Source organism: Triticum urartu, chromosome 2A (genome assembly GCF_056163025.1).
Source record: "Triticum urartu cultivar PI428250 chromosome 2A, HENAU_Tu73, whole genome shotgun sequence".
NCBI classification, from domain to species: Eukaryota; Viridiplantae; Streptophyta; class Magnoliopsida; order Poales; family Poaceae; genus Triticum; species Triticum urartu.
This window is the reverse complement of record NC_141874.1, coordinates 414,199,523-414,218,583: the sequence shown is the minus strand read 5'-3', so window position 1 is coordinate 414,218,583 and position 19,061 is coordinate 414,199,523. Positions and strand designations below refer to the sequence as shown.

Below are 19,061 nucleotides of genomic sequence, written 5' to 3'. Positions count from 1 at the left end.
CCCCGTGGATATCTTCGCGGGTGGATAATGGAGGACAATTTGATATGGCTTTGGATATGCAGAAGCTCTGCGTTACCAAACACACTCGTTTGTCATCCTAGCGAACATGAGATTATGAAGTGATGCGCCATCACGAGGTTTGCACCAACATACTAGTAGATACAAGTTCATCCACTGTCAAGCGAGAAGTTGATCGAAGATGTGGAGGTGGTTCTTGTTGAATGGCCACACAAAGAGGCCTCATTTGGGAGGAGGCCATACATTGACATTCAAACTCCGGCAGTGATAAGTCAGTGGAACCGGGGAACTGCAAACAACAAGGTGAGCGTGCAAAGTAGACACCCGATGACGACGAGGCACCACACCGAAAAAACATCATGTCGAGACATGTTCTCTCATATATTTGAAGTAGTGCAATAGCTAAGGAAGAGCCTCTCTTCCTCCTATTGTTATTTTGTCGGGCAAAAAATCAAGCCATCCCAGTAAAAATGCATCACTAACCCTTGCAACGTGTTTGGTTGGGGGTAATTAGAGTCAATGAATGGGAATTAAAGGAGTACGAGATTTCAAATCTATTGTTTGGTTGGGGGGATTGGGAACTTATAGAGTAATAGGCATGGGACTTGAGACTCCAACTCCCACCATTTTATTAAGAGGGGAGGGGTGGCAATTGGGAGGGAATTGCTTTAGCAAGTCAAACTTAACCATTTTTTGTGAAAAAGCAATCCATATCTTAATACAAAAGTTCATGGAAAGTACAAAGCACCCCAAACATAATAGGAACTACATTGAAGTCTCTAGACCATCGAACGGCCACTACTGCCGTTAGAACGAGCCGCCAATGTGCTGCTATCGCCGCTCCCTTACAAGAGTCGGCCTGACCTTGTCGATGTCAGCCACGAAGTCTTCATGCACGTGCCCCTAAGGACCAGCGCCCAGGAGTTCCAGTCGTCGTCGTTGAACCCTTGAATCGATCTGAAGTGCTTGACATCAGATCTCACCGACGCTCACGTACGACGAGAAACCCTAACCTCACCACCCCAAGGAGATGGCAGGAATATACGCCGGAGCTCTGTCGGTTCGTCCAGTTGGACGAACTCGAGTTGGATTAAAGCCTGGAAGACCAACTCGAAGAAGAAGCACCGCCATCCACCTGAACGCCGCCCCCGCGAGGACGAAAAATCCTAACCTAAACTGTTAGCCGGAGTCGAGGCATCGGGATTCTCCTCCCCATCGCCAGCCGCCGGAGCGGGCAGGCCGAGGGGAGACTAATTCACGGGCTCACTGGAGTTGTTTGGTGGGAAGGTGTAACCCTAACCGCCGCTAATTTTAAGCCTTCATCATAACTTATGTTCACTTCTCTGATCCAGTTCCTCGTCAACCAAACAAGGGAATACAAATTCTCCTCAAATTCTCACATATAATTCCTATCACACACCAAACAGTGGATTTTTTGGTAATAAAAAGACTCATCATATGTCTAATCTCAATAGAACTCCCTACACTAAACTCCCCCTCCCCTTCTCAAATATTGCCAAACGCGTTGTTAATGTAATCATCAGGGGAAAAACTTAAAAATCTAAAATACTCGAGAGAAGAAAAATAGTTTAAAGAATGGAAGATTATGAAAAACATACTTGTATGGAAAAGGCACACATGAAAAGCATTAGTGCAGGGACAAATAACTACTGTGCATTTGCGTCTGCAAAACAGAAGGAAATAAATAAATGATAAGATCACCTCTCATGAAAAAAGAAGATTCCTTTTGACAGATTAAAGCAGAATTGAAAGTGCCTCGGATGGCACCATTACCAATGACACCAAGCGGGGGCAGAAGACTGGCTGTCAGTCCGTGAGGGGAGAGGAATTGGGGCATTCAAGACCAAGACGAAGATGCATCCTCTGATCTATCCATTTGTTCATCCACTGATCTAACCCCCAACACTAAACCCACGAATCTTCTTCTAAGGGACGCCACCGGCATCGCCGTTGCCGCCGCCGTCGCCATGTCCTCCTCCGACGACGAGCTCCTTCTTGTCCAGGAGCTCCCCATGGACATGCACTCGGACGGCGGCGCTCCTCAGCGCCGCCTGGCCCACGTCCTCCTCCCTATCGACGGTGCCCCTGGCCCGCCCCCTTTCCGCCCGCCTCCCCCTCCCTCCGCTGCCACCGCCGCCGAGTTCCGCGTCGCCTTCAGGGGCTGGCTCGGCGCCCCGCGCCACTGGGAGCTCTGGGTCGCCAAGCTACGCCCGATCCACGAGCGCCTCTGGCGGGAACTTGGGATCTTCGACGCCGTCCTCGCTTCCACCTACAGGATCAAGAGGGACGCCTCCGCCGTGCTCCACCTCGCCTCCTTCTGGTCCCCCTCCACCAGCACCTTCGTCTTCCCCTGGGGCGAGGCCACCATCACGCTCGAGGACGTCGCCGTGCTCGGGGGCTTCCCCGCCGACGGCTCCCCCGTGCCCGCGCCGCTGCCGCACCAGTGGCGCCCGGACGAGGCGGCGCTCAACGGGGTGCGCCTCGACTTCAACCGGAGCGCCTGCAAGAAGGCGCACCACGCCGCCTGGATGAAGCATTTCCTCACGGACACGGACATGGACGCCGTCATCGAGCACGCCTCCTTCCTTGCGCTCTGGCTCACGCGCTTCGTGCTCCCGGGCCACCCGGAGTCCACCATGCGCCAGTCCCTCTTCCCGCTTGCTGTCCGCATGGCGCGCGGTGACCGCGTCGCCCTTGGGCCAGCCGTGCTCGCGTCCCTGTACCGGGACCTGCGTGAGATGAAGACTTACTTGGTGGCCGCAAGCGCAACAGGCGGCAATGCAGAGTTGCTGTCTCCCTTGTCAGTTCATGCGCCCCTCTACATCCTTCAGTTATGGATGTGGGAGCGGTTCCCTGTACTCTGGGATGGAAAGCCCAACCTCATCAAGGATGGCGAGCCAAGGGCTGCTAGCTGGCATGATGTGAGCAAGAAGATGAATCCAATGATGATCCGCGAGGTGCTCAATTCGGGGAAGAACTTTTTATGGCGGCCCTATACCAGCTCGGAGCATGCATGCAAGGATCATATCGGGTGGGTTCGTGGCAGTGATATAAACGAAGATGAGGAATTGATTTCACTCGCGCATTGCCTGCATGCTTGTGAGCTAGTGGGGATGGATTGCATTGAGCAGTACCTCCCACACCGCGTTGCAATGCAGTTTGGACTGGACCAAGATGTGCCTGGGGATGTTCGCCGAGCAAATGAGGATTGGGGGGTTGCATGGGAGACCTACGATTTGGAGGGGAAGGACGTAGCCGTCTTTACCCCTTGCTCTGAACCAGGAGTCACGGCTCGGTATGCAGAGTGGTGGACGCAGCCATTGCCACCTGACCTTGATGTTGGGGCAGGAAGCATTTCTGTGGAAGGGAAGCTTTCCAAGCGTAAGGTGAAGAAGACACGGGCAGCCATGGAAGCCGAGGCAGAGAGGGAGCGGAAAATGAAGAAGGCTCGAATCTCCCCTAGTAATGATAAAAAGCGAAAACTTGAGGAGTTGTATGATGCGAAGCTGTCGGATTGGCTTGCAGCCGGTAGGAACGGGAGCAGTGGAACTAGTGGTGGCAGCTGCAAAAGGGGATCCTCGCCAAAATCTGTTGCTGGATCAGACAAGTCCATGTCAGCTAGTGCTGGAACTAGAGATGATATTGTACTTCTTGTGCCAAGGAAGCAGGTGTCAACTCCTACTGTAAATTTGAGGAAGGATAGGGATATGAATCTGGGCAGGGGAGATGATGGGAACCTCATGGCTAAGTCTCTGGTTGGGACAAAGTACAAAGGTGTGTATTTGAAGGGCTCTATGGCAGGTGATGTAGATCATTTAGTGAATGAGCCATATTTTGACGAGACAGTGGTGTCAACTGAAATCTCTACATTCAGTGAAGATGCCAAGGATGAATGGAGTGACCAGATTTTGAAAAATACCAGTGAGCTGATCAGAGGGGAACCTCCTGCTGTCCCTAATATGCCTGAGGAGGTTAAACCTTCAGTATCTATGGAGAGAGAAGAATACAGTGATCTCTTGACTGATGTTGATTTCAGTGAGGATGTCATAGAGGAAGCTATCACAGTTGATAAGCCCACAAATTTCTCCAGTGCACCTGAAGGAGGCGATGCTGTGATGATGGAGGAAAAAATAGTTAATCTTCTTGAAGATAAGCGTCTTGATGCTACAGGTAGACCAGAAGAAGGCACCATTGTTTCTCAGGAGTTGGAGAAGAAAGCCAAACTTGCAGTTGACGAGTCTCGTGGTATGTCAAATAGACCCGAAGAAGTCGTTGCTCTTGTCACGAAAGACATGGAAGAAAAGGATAATGTAGCGGTGGCTATTGAAGGTACCGTAGTTTCAGAAGGAGTTGGAAGGGTTGGGCAGGGAACAAGTCATTCTATTGGAATCTTGTCAGGGAGCAAACAAGGAGCCTATGCAGGTGTTACGAACAATCCTCAGGAGACAGTGGCTTTGCCTGAGGAAATACTTCCAGTTCAGCAGGCAAATGATGTTGGTGAATGTGTTGAAATGTCATGCATAATGGAGGATACTTGTGCTGCTGCTGGAGTGGCAACAAATGATGAAGAAACTGCTTTAGATTTTGTCGTCGATGAGGAGAGGGAGATTTCCTGTAAAGAAGAGACTGGAGGAGAAAGCGATCAGATGGCAATGAAAGATAGCAAGCAGAAGCCTCAGGAAGCTCCTCCAGTTGACATTGTAGAATGTGGAGAAGACATTACTCTTATGGAAAAAGACAATGAGGGTGAACACGAAAATGTTCCTCAAACAGTGGAGGCAGTGGCAACTGGCATTAATATGGCTGCAGTTCTTTTGGGTGTTCCTGAAGAAGGGAGTGCAGACGTGGATAAAGCTCTGAATCTAACACAGAAAGATGCTGAAGATGTGCACAAGAAAGTTGCAGAAGTAGAGGATGCAGAACAGGTACAAATTAATACTATGGCAAATGGAGGTGCAGATGAGGGGCACAACGAAGTTGCTGAAGTAGAGGATGTAGACATTGCAGAGGCAGAGATGCATGCACACTTTGACACTGAGAAACCTGAGGAAGCTACAGAAGCAGGGCATGCAGATATGGATGACGGTAAGAGATTAACAGGGAGAGATATTGAGGAGCCTGGAGATGTTCTTGAAGGTGCACATGCAGAAGCGGAAGAGGCTAGAGAGCTCATAGAGAACAATGATGATGATAAGCTAGCAGAGTTTCCTGGTATAACACATGCAGAAATGGAAGAGGTAAAGAATTTGATGAAGGAAGATTCAGATGAGAAGTTTGATGAAGTTTTTGATATACAAAGTACAAAAATGAAAGGAACTCATAAGCCAATGGAGGAAGATACTGATGGTAAGCTTCAGGAAGTTTTTGACGTAGAGCATGCAGAAACCAAACATACAAAGGTTTTGATTAAGGGAGTTGCAGACAAGAAGTTTGAAGAAAATTCTGAATTGAGAAGTATAGGGATTGATGGCACTCATGGGCCAATGGAGGAAAGTACTGATGATAAGGTCAAGGCAGTACCCAAAGTGAATGCGGAAGCAGAACAAGTCAATGGGACCATGATGGGCAATGATAGGCCCGACAGCATCTTGCAAATAGACCTTCCAGCAAGGGACGAAACCAGGTGCTTGGCCAAGAAAGATATTGAAGAAGATAATGCGGAAGTTCCACAAAGAAAGCGCGTGAACATAAACAATGAGGAACCAATTGAGAAAGATGCAAAGCAGGCCAAGAAAGATATTGAAGAAGATAATGCGGAAGTTCCACAAGGAAAACACGCGAACATAAACGATGAGGCACCAATTGAGAAAGATGCAAAGCAAAATCCCAATGCAGGTGGCTTGGATTTACCAGAGAAAGAAGTCGATGGGTCCAAAGAGGTTTACCAAGTGAAACGAGAAGAAGGGGAGGAACGCAAGGTGTTAAGGGCGAAAGATACCGAGGAGAATACTAAGGATGCTCTTGGGGTTAAACAGGCAGAAGAACGACAAGGGGAAGCACTGACAGCAGGATATATGTACAACTACATTGAAGAAATTACTCTAGTGGAGCAGGTGGATGGACAAAGCAAAACACTCACAAGGATAGGTGTTGAGGAAAATCCCAAAGATATCACTCAAGAACAGGAAAAAGAATTTGACAACGATACAGTGGAATCTTTAAAGAATTCAACCAATAGTTTGTTATGTAGCCCAGCCATCATACAGTCAAAAGAAGGGCAGAAGGAAGTTCCTGTTGAAGGCATGACGGAGAAGCACTGCCTTCAGGATGTTGGGTTGATAAATGAGAGGGAATCATTGTCTGATGGAGCTGCTATGGAGATTCAAGGAGTAGATGACCACAAAACTTTGGACATGCATGAGGTGAGTATGCTTGTAAATCTTTTACTGTATTAACTGGTAGGGTAGTTAATATGATTGTTCTCTTTTGCAGGAAGTGTCTATTAAACAGATAAATGAGTGTGGAATAATATTCACAAATAAGGAGACACAAATATTGGAAGACAGCCATATGGTAGGAAATGGATCTAATGATTTCGTTCTTATGGAGGTTGATGAAACTTGGTCTACAGTTGAAATTCAGAACCAGGAGGCTTTGGACTTGGACAAGGTGAGTGCACTTGCAGAATCTCCATCTGAAATATCTTTTCTGAATCCTGATACTTGATCTTTTGTAGCAACAAACAACGGAGGAAAGACAAGATTTAGGACCTACAATTGAGAACAAGAAAATGGCAATGTTAGGAGATGTCATTACGCTTGGGTGCTGTGAGTTTCAAGCTGATTCACCTGAGACCAAAATTAATGAGGTCCTGTCTACCAAAGGAATACAGAATCAGGAGCATTTGGACATTAAGGAAGTGAGTCTACTGACAATATAATGTTTTCTTTGATTGGTGGAATCTGATCATACTCTTGTACAGGAACAAGCATCGGAAAAAGAATTGGGGTGTATAATCACAGAAGGAAATGCAAGACCCTTGGTAGTGGTCGATACACTTGGTGGTGGTGGAGCAGATACCACTGTGGCTATCGTGGATGTTAACAAGGCGAATTGTGTTGAAGGAATACAAAATACGGAAGCGTGCGGCAGTGAGGAGGCAAGTACAACTTTAGAATAGCAATCTGACTATGATTCAATCTGACAAGGCTGTTTTACATTTGCAGGCAAGGCAGGACAAACAGGACAATGGTGTTGGAGATGGGAGGATCTTGGAAGACATGAGCGCCAATGATAGTGGTGACGTGGGAACACGGAACCAGTGGGATTTATGCATGGAGAATGTAATGGAGCTTTGAGCCCTAACCCCACCCCTTGCGTGTGGGTCTCTCTATATACATATACTAGTAGAATCTGATGGATATTGTCCACAGGAACTGGTGGTGCTGGAGAAGCAGGACGAGGGAACAACAGATGAGAACACAGGGAGAATGTTGGTTAACACAGATGCTCCTGAATGTGGTGAAGCAAAACCTGATGGGACCTTGAAAATGAATAATGATGTTCTTTGTACACAAGCTGTTAACATGGCCGAGGATAAAATTTCTTTGCAAAACCAGCAGAAATGTGTGCCATTGGGAGACCACAATAAATCAGATCCACAGGAACCGACGGTGCTGGAGAAGCAGGACGAGAGAACAACAGATGAGAACACAGGGAGAGTGTTGGTTAACACAGATGCACCTGAATGTGGTGAAGCGAAACCTTATGGGACAATGCAAATGAATAATGATGCTCTTTGTACACAAGCTGTTAATATGGCAGAGGATAAAGTTTCTTCCCAAAACCAGCAGAAATGTGTGCCATTGGGAGACCACAATAAATCAAATGCTGAAGGCTCTGGATGGAATCAAACTGCAAGAAAAGAGTCCAAGGGGGATCTTCAATCAGAGTTTGAACATGAGATAGAAGTGAAACAAGAAATTTTAGAGAATAAGACAGAGTTGTCCATTGGTAGAGAGAATGATGAAGCGTCTGAACAAGAGCAGACCTACACAGAGAGTGCTTCAATTGCTCCTTCAGGTATGGATCACCGGGGTGAGAATAATAACAAAGGGGCTGAAGAATCGATAAAAAACGATGGGAAGCATGTTTCTGATCCAGTAAACACTGGTTGCCAGACCAGTAAATTTGGCCGACCAAGTATTGAAGAGGTCAGGAGAACACATAGTAGCAGTATATCTGTCTATCTGAAAGACATCACAGTATATCAGGAAAGAATTCGTTCTGATCCATCAAAGAACACACATATAAACAATGTTGGGTATTATTCTCGACATGGAGCTGTGGAACCAGTTTCAGTCAGCAAGGATATCAAAGTTCCATTGCATGATACTGGGAGGGTTTGTGGAAGAGATCGTGCACTGGAGTTGGTGACAGGTCCACCAGAAGAGACGCCTCGATGGAGACAAGAGCAATATGCACTTAATATTTTAGAAGATGTGCAAAATGCTCGCATTGCTGAGAAAACTAGGATGGAGATGGAGATCAGAATACTGAAGGCACAGATTGCTAGCATGCAGAGACAAGTGATGAACATGAATCATGTTGGTGAGGTTATTTCCAGATCAAAAAGGCATTGACCTTTAATTAGCTCCATGCTAAATGATAGGTTTGCATAAAATTTCATGTAGAACTGTACTTTCTTTGTGAGATCAAACACCGATGCAGGCTAGTTTGTTTCGTTTGTGTTGATTCTCATGAAGGTCGGTATGCACCTTTCATCTTGGGTGAAGTTTATTTAAATTCTTTGCTTTCCAGAATGAAGGTGAGAGTTGCAATCTAAATAAAATAGGCCTCCAGAAGTTAATGTGTAGTGGCTGAATTTTAACCTGCCTAAATTGATCCAGTTGAGAAGACGAATTGGCTGGTAGGTTTTGGTGCAAAGTTAGTTTCTCATAAAATTCTGGGTGTGTAATCACGTATTACACATAAGTAACTTCTAGTTCTGTTATAGCTTGCAACGATGAAAACAAAGGCAAATACTCATCACCAAGCATTCTTTCAGCTGTTACTTTAAAAAAGGATCTCATACTTTCCGTGAAACAGTAAAAATATTACAACCTTGCATTTAAATACGGCAACACCCAGCCAGTTTTATTTATAGGGTCTTAAAAAAAGGAAGGTAAGAAAAAAGGCTCGTCAACCACTTGTATCCATAGAGATACAGAGTTCATTGCTCAGAAATACACTATAGGTAGCAGTTAACCTGCAGGAACTGAACTAGACAAGAACAGGAGCCGGAGGAGGAGCAGCAACCGTCCGGGCTGCCACTGATGATGCCGCTGGCTTCCCCCGGCCCATTGTGAACCCACGTGTCCCGTCGGGCATCCTCGGGCCCTGGGGAGGCTGCCTGGGGCTGAATGGGCACTTCTGAGAAACCTGCCTGGGGCTCAATGGGCATTTCTGGGACGCCTGGCGAGGGCTCGATGGGTCAAAGTGGCCGACTGCGCCTGCGGGAGCAGACTGCGGGCTGTGCGGTGCCACGATATGGAGCTTCCCTCGCCCTCTTGCCCACCCTTTCTTGGCCCCACTCTGGTGATCCTCTTGCTGTGAAATTGGCAGATTGCATGAGACAAGAAACCTTGAACAACTGCCTGTCCAACTGAATGGAAATCGGCACTGGAACTGTAGCCAGTGATGTGCTTACATGAGCTTCAGGTGAATGGATAGCTTCTGAAGTTGGGGAGTCGGATGACACCTGTGAGTGTGGCGATTCATCATCGGAACCAGCATAGTGGTCGAAATCAGGCCGCTTGAGCCTCATTACTGACTTGGGCTGTGACAAAATCATGGAGTTGCAGTAAAACAGGTATGAGTAGCTGATGCTGCATTGCCTGCAGATCAATACTGATTTGCAAGAAGAGGGTTCTTACAGAGCGCCTGAGTACTGTGCGCACACGGAGGCCTTTCCTCCAGTTCCGCTCATCGTTTAGCTTCTCTACCTGCCAGGAATTATTTTGAAGGTGCACCCATCAGTCTAACTACATGAAGAGCCAATGACCTGAAAAAATGACCAGCACTGTGGTGGTAAATACTCACTGCTTTCTCAGCTTGCTGTGAGGTCTCATATTCGACTAAAGCATGCATCTTCCACAAGAGCACAAGGTAAAATAGTTACAACATAATTTTGCTGGAAAAAAATGTTTACTGTTCTGGACCTGATCTAGGCAAACATCAAACTTGTCAATCTACACAATGAGCCCTAGATGGTATGATTGTGACACATGTAGATCCTCTGGTGGTGCACTAAGAGTTGAGTTGAGTTGAAGAGGTGAAATAAATACCTTGTTACTCACTAGTGTGTCTGACTTGGAAGCCCTGGCTGAGCTAGGCTCTTGGGGGTGGCATATCTTGATGTTCTTCACACTGGTTGGCATGCCAGTTACATCGTTAATGGACGTCATCAGTTCCTACATATGTTTATTTGTTGACAATTTGAAAACTGTGGGGGAATTAGTTGCCTTTTCTGACCTTCCAACGACACTGAAGACCTTCTCGAGGCTGTTTCTTGATGAGTCCTCTGGCAAATTCTCCGCTATGATCATCCGAGACTGCACAGACAAAAGAAGGTTCAGTTGTGGGTGGGCAGACCAGAGATGAGATGGAGTCTTTGTAGACCTGAAGTTCTTCTTTGTGCTTCTCGGTGAAGGGCTGCCTGCGCCGAACTTTCTTCCCATCATCGCTCACAATCTGCAGCCAAAATTTCATTATCCTGTGAGAAGGATGCTTCATCTGGTAGCTGCAACAAACAGTGGCTATAGGTTGCAAGGAGCAGCTTAATTACAAGCTTTGTGGAGGTGCGGAGAGCCTTAACCAGCATCTGGTTGGTTGCTCCGAGAGACTTGATCTTCTTCCATGATGAAATGACTGACAAGGGAACTGTATGCATGTAATAAAGAAATAATATGTCTAGCTTAGTCTGAATGTTTTATACTGAAGTACTCTTTCGCTGCGTGCCTGCGCTGCAGAAGAATGAAATACGTACGTACAATCTCTTGTGAATGAACATTGTTTCCTGTGCTTACCGTAGCCTTCGGAGTCCTTGTTCATGATCTTGAGCAAGAACTCGTTGGCGACCAGGTTAATGTCGCTGAACTGGTACTCGACCTGCTTGACGATCTTCTGTGCGACGTCGGCTCCGCCGCCGCCGGTGCCCTTGGCCTGGGCGCTGTTGCTGGCGGCGGCCGCGGCGGCGGCGAACTTGGCGTGCGCGAAGTCGGGCATGAAGAAGACGGGCTCGTGGTCATGGAGGAAGCTCCAGTCGGGCGCCGGCTGCATCTGCAGGAAGGGCGAGTAGTAGCCGCCCGCAGGCGCTGACATTGGCGTGGCGGTGGGCGACATGGGCACGAACTCCGGCGCGTGCACGTTGAACTTGAAGGACGCCGGCGCCGACATGGGAGTGGGCGGCGCCGCGGTGGCGGTGGCGCTGGCGTCGGGGTCAGGGCTAGGGCTGCTCTCCTTCGCGGCGGCCATGGCTGGCGGTCAGGTGGAGACCCAGGAATGACGGATGGATCGTGGCCGGCGCGGCGAGCCTATATAAAGGCGGGTGGGGGGAGGAGGAATGGTTGGTCTGTGCGTTTCATGGCCGCTTCTCCCGCGCACGCATGCACTGCACGCCCGCATGTCTCGTCTTCTCCCGCCCTTGACCCTTGACCCCAATGAGGGACTCCGCTTACATCTAGGGCCCCTAAATCTCCCTGCTAATTTCGACCTGCGCCTCCACTCATCTGCCACCTCAATCGCCACTAACCCCTTCTCTGCTAGCATCACCAAACAAGCAAGCTAATCTTGCACTAGTGCAGTAAATCTGCAACTGCAACGTTGCACCAGCACACCAAAAAAGAATCTGCGATGCTCCCAACAACATAATTTACCATAAAAAAAGGCCAGATTTGCCATGGTTAAAGATCTGACATCAGATTTGTATGAAAAAAAGAGAGGCCAAAAACAACAGAACATTGCACATTGCACTAGAACGGAAATGGTTGATATCAGCAAGTGCTAACTGTATTTCCATCACGCAGAAACAACGGTATCTTCCTGTCCACGAGGCTAGAAATTTTATAGAGCTAACAGAAGACAATTTGCAAGGAAGAAACAATGGCAACACGCAGGGATTTCATGTCCTCGAGACACTAGCAGAGCTCAAGTGTAAGATTTAACTGGAGACGCCGGGTAAGAACAAAACATCTCCTCAGGCCATGATCTTTGCTGACCTCATGTAAAGGCTCTCGACAACCTTCCCCACATTCGAAATTGTTTCCAGCGTAGCAGGGAAGATCGCCTCCGTCTTGGCGTCTTCGAAGATGATAAGGCAGCCCGCACCCTGATCCAGAGTCCCTGCGAATTTCTTGTCCAGGATCATCTGTGACAGCTTCTTCTCAACATGCTCGATTGGCAGCTCGATCATCTCTGCTACGTGCGCAATCTCCACCCTTGAGTAGGCTTCAATCAGCCTGCACAGGTTCTGCTCCAGGAGGGTATCATACAGAGATGAGAGGTGCCTGTGGACAATAGGATCCTCCTCCAGCTGGGCCTTGTAGTCACCAAGAGCGGTTTCAAAGTACTTGAGAGATCGTTTTGAGTAGGCATCTGCAACAGCTTTCATAGCATCCACATCAGGACCAACATACTTCAGGCCTGCCTTAGACGAGATTACTCCTGCAACATCATCAGCTTGGTTGACCATTATCTTGCACAGAAGCATGTACTTCAAGCAGAAGATGGCCTTAGGGTCGTCCAGTGCATTAAACCCTTCAAACGCTTCAAAGAAGTAACTGTAGGCGGTCTTGTAATCCTTCTCTTCAGCATGAAGGATTCCACTCTGCAGGTCAATAGTGCCCTGCTGCGCTGGCGGAACATAAATGGCATTCGCTGCAGTTCTTGCGGCAGTCAGAGAAGCCTTGGCCTTTGGAAGGTTCCTTAGAGAGAAATGGAGTTTGCTCTCCAGAAGGTCAATGTCAACAAGAAGCAATTTGTCATCCAGCCTCCTCACTTCCTTGATAAGACCAGAAAGAAGGGTAAGAGCTTCAGTGTACTCCTGACTTTCCAAAAGAAGGGCTGCTAGTCTTGCTTCTACACGCTGCCTCAGGAAGGTACGTTTCTCTGCACGTGTCCATTCCACCATCTCCTTGCAGAGTGAGATCTGAAGATCAGATGTTCCAGGTATCTTGGAAACGGCATCAATGATGCCACGCACAATCTTTGCGGTCTTTGCCTTGGGAATCAGTGCGAAAAATGGTCTGAGCTGGGTCAACAGATTCCTAAGTTCCTCGGCTCTGTTCTCTTTTGTGAGATAGTTTGTCAGATTTGTAATGGCAACTTCTTTTGTTCTAACTGCATCTGAAGAAGAAGACGGGTCTTCAAGCACACGGTAGAGGATTAAAATGGACTCTGAAGCATCCTTAGCTTCCTGAGCCATTGCAATTGACTCAGTGGTAGCAGGAAGATACGATGATTGCATCGCAGACATGGTCAGTACACCCTGTCACAACAGGATATGGATTATTCAAAAATAAATCAGGTCGACGAAGAAGGCAGTGTAAATAATAACCAATAGAGTGGACAACACATAATACTCAAGCATCTGGAGGGCATAAATATGAAGAGAAGCTCGGCCAACATAAACCAAATAAAAACAGCTTTAATGGTTCAATTGGTACGCAACTAGTTGCAGCACCTTGTTATTTACTGAGGCCCAAAGTCAAGAACGAAAAACAGATATACTTATACAGAACCTAAGATCAGACACTAAATTCACCATCTTTGGCAACCAACAAAACATCTAGTTAATACACCAAACATTATACTGAATCATCTGGAGAGGAACGTATTAAGAGGAGCTCAGCCAGTACAATGGCTCAATAAAATAGTTTCAAGACATAGTTATTCAACTAGGCCTAACATTAGGATTTGAGATGCAGATATACTTGTACAGATCCTAATATCAGCCACTTAAAATGCAAAAGAACAGCTTAAGGTTTCAGAAGGTAAGTCAGCTCCTATGCATTTTGGAATAGCTACATCACATTGCAGACTTGAAAATTAGAACATATGTACCGACACCTTGGTAGCTGGCATGGCCTAAACCCTACCACCGTCATGGCTGACATGCATACTGATTAGAGTTGAGAGATACAGTAAGTAAAAGACTTGTGAGATACAGTAAGTAAAGTTAAGAAAATTGGGCGAAATCGCCATTGTACCCCAAGCCTTCAGCCTATATCTCATCAAATGCCAACAGGTGAGAAAAAGAAGTTACTAATGGCGTTTGACAGATTTCTTGATGGAAAGCAACAAGGCGTTAAATTAAATTGATGATTCCCCTTCTCAATTCGGTGAGGTTCCATGGGTATTTTGCGAATAGAGTTGGCTCGTCAGCTAACGAACAAATCCATATGAAGATGCAACAACCTAGAACTGAGAATCCCCCTTTAAGAATCGCTCCCTTTGAGCCCTCTGGAGCCAGATCTCGTCCTCAAACCAAATCAAGCAGCGCGAGCTAACAGAAGCACCGGACCACGACTGTAATCGAAGAAACTGGATCCTACTGACATTACAAAATAAAGACACGAATTCGCCATGGCGGGGCTATCCAATCCGAAGTAAGACTCAACCCTAACTGGGACGGCGGGATCTAGGAGATTGGGGGAGGAAGGCGGGAGAAGAAGGGACGGGGGAGGGACCGCAGTACCTGGCGAGCGATGGCGGATTTCCTGCAGAGATGACACGGAGCGGAGGAAGCAAACTCTCAATGGCGGCCGGCCCAATGGGTAGAAGGAACTGGACTTGGAGAAGAAAGCTGGTGCTGGTCTATTCTCTTGAGGTTGCTAGTTTGCGTCGAGGACGTGGAAGTGTTTGCTACGTCTCCCTGCCAAACGGGTCCCGGTTGCCTGACTCTCAGATTTTTCTCCTTTTCACAAGTTATTTTGTTTGAGTTGGATACAAAGAAGATCAGAAGGTGAGGACAGCCACAAGTGACGTCCCAGACTAGTCCTGGTCATGGGAAGCCCGGCCCGAAAAGGCCCGACCCGGATCGGCCCGACGCTACTCCCGGGACAGGCTCGAGCCTAGATTTTAAGCCCGATGGCCGAGCCGGCCCGTACCTGGGCCTGGGTTTTTTGCCTCGGGCTTGGCTAGGCCCGGCCCGGCCCGAGGTTTGGCCAGGTATATCCCAGACTAAGAGTTATAGCGAAACGAGCTAGTCTATGAGCCTCCATGTTACATGAGGGCCGTTCATGGCCCCAAGGAAGAAGATCGCATGGTGTTTATCTCCTTAATGATCATGCAGTTATCATCAAGCTACGTGTCAGACCGGAGATTTTGAATGACTCTTAGGCAGTCAGAAGCCATCTTTACTTTGTTTAAAACCAGATCTTCAACGAGAATGAGAGCGTGCAATAGGGGCATGTTTGGTAGGCCGCATATAGCCCAACCAAGTCCGTCTGGTATGAAATTGGGTTGTTTGTTGATTGAGTCGCATCAAAATGTTGACTCGCACGAATCTTAAAACACCCGCGGACATGCTGAGGGGATGGCCGAATCGATAGTTTTGCCATGCCTCTTCACAGGGAGGAACCCATTTGTTTTGTCAAGCCCCTTTTGTTTGCAGTATGTCTTATTTATTTCAGTTGTTCACAATGTGATGCTCTATATGTGTAACATTTTACTGTGCAATACAATTTCATGAATACCAATAGGAATAAATATATTTGCTTGTTGTTAACCCTATTATAGCTAGCATATACCTCTTTTAACATTTTTTTGGTTCTTCGGTTGTTTGTAGTTAGCATATGTCCGGTTCCAATTTCTATCTTTGGTTGTCCGTAGTATGCCTTGTTTATTTTAGTTATTTAGAAAATGATGCTCTATATGTGCAACTATTTACTATGCAGTACAATTTCATCAATACCAATTTCAACAATACCAATAGGAATGACTATATTTGGGACCTGCTAAGCCTGTTGTAGCGAGCATATGCCTCTTTTAACTTTTTAGGTTGTTCGGTTATTTGTAGTTAGCATATGTTCAGTTTCAATTGCTATCTTTGATTGTTCGTAGTATGCCTTGTTTATTTCAGTTATTCATAAAGTGATGTTTTGTATGTGCAAGTATGAAGTGTGCAGTTTAATTTCATCAATACCGGTTTCAACAATACCAATATGAATAACTATATTTGATTGTCGTTAAGCCTGTTGTAGCGAGCATATGCCTCTTTTTAACGATTTTTGGTTGTTTGGTTGTTTGTAGTTAGCATATGTCCAGTTCCAATTGCTCTCTTTGGTTGTTCGTAGTATGCCTTGTTTATTTCAGTTATTCATAATGTGATGTTCTATATGTGCAAGTATGAATTGTGCAGTTCAATTTCATCAATATTAGTTTCAACAATACCACTATGAATGACTACATTTGGTTGTTAAGCATGTTGTAGTTAACACGTTTTTCCATTTTTATTTAACAATAACTAGTGTACTTAGACCGGCATAATACCAGTTTGAATGACTATATTTGTTTGTTGTTCAATGTTAGGCCCGTTGTAGTTAACACACATTTTCACTTCTTATTTTGCTTAACTAGCATACATAAAACTGCACACTAAAGCTATCATTTGGAGATTATGGTGTCTACCATGGATATATTTGGTTGATGTTTAGCCTGTTGTACTTACTTAACATGCCTTTCGATGTACTTACATAGGACAATTTTGGGAACGACTTCTATTGTCCATCGAGGTTAGTTTCATCCCATGGCTTATATATACTCATTGTTCAGGATATCGATAGTTGGTACTAAGGGAGTCCTGGATTAGGGGGTCCTCGGTGCTCGGGCTATGTGATATGGGCTGGACTGATGGGCCATAGAGATACAAGGTAGAAGACCTTCTCCCGTGCCTGGATAGGACTCTTCTATGTGTGGATGGCAAGATCGGCGTCCGGATGTATAATTTCCTTCTTCTGCAAACTGACTATGTACAACCCTAGGCCCCTCCCGTGTCTATATAAACTGGAGGGTTTAGTCCGTAGAGGCTATCAAAATTCATATAGGCTAGACATCTAAGGTTTAGCCATTACGATCTCAAGGTAGATCGACTCTTGTAACCCCTATACTCATCAAATACAATCACGCATAACATAGGGTTTTATCTCCATTAAGAGGGCCCGAACCTGGGTAAACTTCGTGTTCCTGTGTCCCTTGTTACCTTCGATCCTCAGACGCACAGTTCGGGACCCCCTACCCGAGATCAGCCGATTTTGACACCGACATTGGTGCTTTCATTGACAGTTCCACTATATCGTCGGCAGAAGGTTCGATGGCTCGCTCGATCATCAACAACGATGTTGTTTTCGGGGAAACTTTCCTCCCCGGTCAACTTTTTGTGTTGGCGGCTTCGCTCTACGTGCCAATTCAATTGGTCACCTTGATTAGATCGACAGCTACGCCCCTGGTCATCAGATCAGATTCGAGAGCATGAATTACGTCGCTGATATCCGAGGAGACTTGATCTTTGAAGGGTTCACAGTCTCGACCGCTATTCCTCATCTCCAAAAAGGAAACCCGCCGGATCAATCATCAGGAACCGCTCAAGTACCAACTATTATCCCTGCCCTGGCCTTAGATCCAGAGCGAACCACCTCATCCGAAGATGGAATTTGGAACCCACTGGACCCTCTCCTACTACGGAGCTCTCTGCCGAAACCCAGAGGCGACTATGTTTTCGGCAAACCTGGAATCAAACAAGACTCTCCCTGTCATTGGAGAGCCGAACTCACCCCTGGAGGCTAGCTCCAAATTCTTAGGGTCTGCGCCCATTGAGCACGGCCAGGGGTCATGTACCAGGCCCAGCTCTATAGTACCTCAGTTCCTTGTCCGGCCTTCGCTGCTAAACGAGGCCTTAGACCTAATGCGATCTCTCGCCATTATGGAAGTATCACCTCCACACTACGCCCAGCCCGGATTAGGGGCTGAGAGCAGGGAATTTTACGTCCCACCCACCACCCACTTGATAGCCACCGTCGAAGACTTAACCGACATGCTAGATTACGCCTCCGAAGACATTGATAGTATGGACGATGATGCCAGAGACAAACCAGGCCAAGACCCACCATTTACCGGGCATTGGACGGCCACCTCCACATACGATGTTTATATGGTGGATACACCTAAAAGGATGACGACAACGACAGGAAGGATCCGAGCGAGGACAAGCCCGTCGAGGCACCACCGAAACGTCGACGTCAGCGACGCTGCTCAAAATCACGTCACGAAAAGGAAAGCAATACCGGCACCGGAGACAATAACACTCCGGACGATGCCGAAGATCCCGAAGACCCTGCCGAGCCTGCGTCCGAGCAGGATGATTGGGAGGAGGGACAAGTTAACCCCGACGAGCGGTCGGGAATGAGGATTCGAAGGATAGTAATTAACTATCTACCGACCTCTGAGGAGGATGTTAGCCTCGGCAACGAAGACTTCATCGTGCCAGAGGAACCCCTCGAGCAAGAGTGCTTTAAGCGGCAGCTAATCGCAACTGCGAGAAGCCTAAAAAGAAACAACAAAAGCTCCAAGCCGAACAGGACACCCTCAACGACAGATGGACACAGGTCCTAGCTGCCGAGGAATATGGCCTCGAGCGCCCAACAAAGAGTTATCTGAAGTGTCGGCTACTGCCATAATTCGATGACAAGGCCCTTGAGCTCATACCATGAAGATATAATCATGCTGATGAACCAGACCGACCACCACGTGGGCAAGACAAAGCGGTTGCTTATGCCGAACACCAGCCCGCACCACCTCGCCGTCGAGGCAAAGCGGTAGCGGCTTCGAGCTACACCTACGACTTACGCCAGGACCTGGACAATAGAGCCGGTTAGGCCGGATCAATCTATGGATCAAGAGGGCGCGCTCCAATGCGAGAGGACGGCCATAAATCCTGGTGTGATAAGAATAACCTCACCCAGGCTGAAAAACGAGCACAAATATCATCTGAACTCCATCGTGACGTTGCCCGATATAGAGGCGCC

The 19,061-nt window shown here is 47.2% G+C and overlaps 2 protein-coding genes and 1 pseudogene across 3 annotated transcripts; 1 reads left to right on the top strand and 2 right to left on the bottom strand.

The window, feature by feature from the left end:
* Nucleotides 1-1,789: 1,789 nt before the first annotated feature.
* Nucleotides 1,790-8,725, top strand: LOC147985308 (uncharacterized). The gene is made up of 6 exons (XM_087544017.1): nucleotides 1,790-6,401; nucleotides 6,472-6,648; nucleotides 6,716-6,898; nucleotides 6,962-7,138; nucleotides 7,206-7,322; nucleotides 7,413-8,725. Exons 1-6 carry the CDS (start codon nucleotides 2,007-2,009, stop codon nucleotides 8,619-8,621), a joined length of 6,258 nt encoding a protein of 2,085 aa, XP_087400143.1. The 5' UTR covers nucleotides 1,790-2,006; the 3' UTR covers nucleotides 8,622-8,725.
* A 354-nt stretch (nucleotides 8,726-9,079) lies between these two features.
* LOC147985307 (la-related protein 6C-like) lies at nucleotides 9,080-11,862 on the bottom strand. Its single transcript, XM_087544018.1, has 9 exons — nucleotides 11,067-11,862; nucleotides 10,826-10,920; nucleotides 10,660-10,731; nucleotides 10,513-10,592; nucleotides 10,326-10,407; nucleotides 10,081-10,128; nucleotides 9,915-9,983; nucleotides 9,689-9,817; nucleotides 9,080-9,588 (listed from the first exon to the last, which is right to left on the bottom strand). The coding sequence occupies exons 1-9, from the start codon at nucleotides 11,512-11,514 to the stop codon at nucleotides 9,262-9,264; spliced, it is 1,350 nt and encodes a 449-aa protein (XP_087400144.1). The 5' UTR covers nucleotides 11,515-11,862; the 3' UTR covers nucleotides 9,080-9,261.
* Nucleotides 11,863-12,012: 150 nt separating this feature from the next.
* On the bottom strand, nucleotides 12,013-14,952 carry LOC147985306 (26S proteasome non-ATPase regulatory subunit 11 homolog pseudogene; annotated as a pseudogene). Its single transcript, XR_015616584.1, has 2 exons — nucleotides 14,735-14,952; nucleotides 12,013-13,525 (listed from the first exon to the last, which is right to left on the bottom strand). The product of XR_015616584.1 is annotated as a 26S proteasome non-ATPase regulatory subunit 11 homolog pseudogene (transcript).
* Nucleotides 14,953-19,061: the final 4,109 nt, after the last annotated feature.

Excerpts from the sequence above, each read along its gene's own strand:
- LOC147985308 (XM_087544017.1), top strand. The coding sequence starts at position 2,007 with ATGTCCTCCTCCGACGACGAGCTCCTTCTTGTCCAGGAGCTCCCCATG. Across the intron at positions 6,899-6,961 it reads AGCATTTGGACATTAAGGAA|GAACAAGCATCGGAAAAAGA; the intron begins GTGAGTCTACTG and ends ACTCTTGTACAG. Across the intron at positions 7,139-7,205 it reads AAGCGTGCGGCAGTGAGGAG|GCAAGGCAGGACAAACAGGA; the intron begins GCAAGTACAACT and ends TTACATTTGCAG.
- LOC147985307 (XM_087544018.1), bottom strand. The coding sequence starts at position 11,514 with ATGGCCGCCGCGAAGGAGAGCAGCCCTAGCCCTGACCCCGACGCCAGC. Across the intron at positions 10,732-10,825 it reads TCCGCACCTCCACAAAGCTT|ATTGTGAGCGATGATGGGAA; the intron begins GTAATTAAGCTG and ends TTTTGGCTGCAG. Across the intron at positions 9,818-9,914 it reads GCACAGTACTCAGGCGCTCT|CCCAAGTCAGTAATGAGGCT; the intron begins GTAAGAACCCTC and ends ATTTTGTCACAG.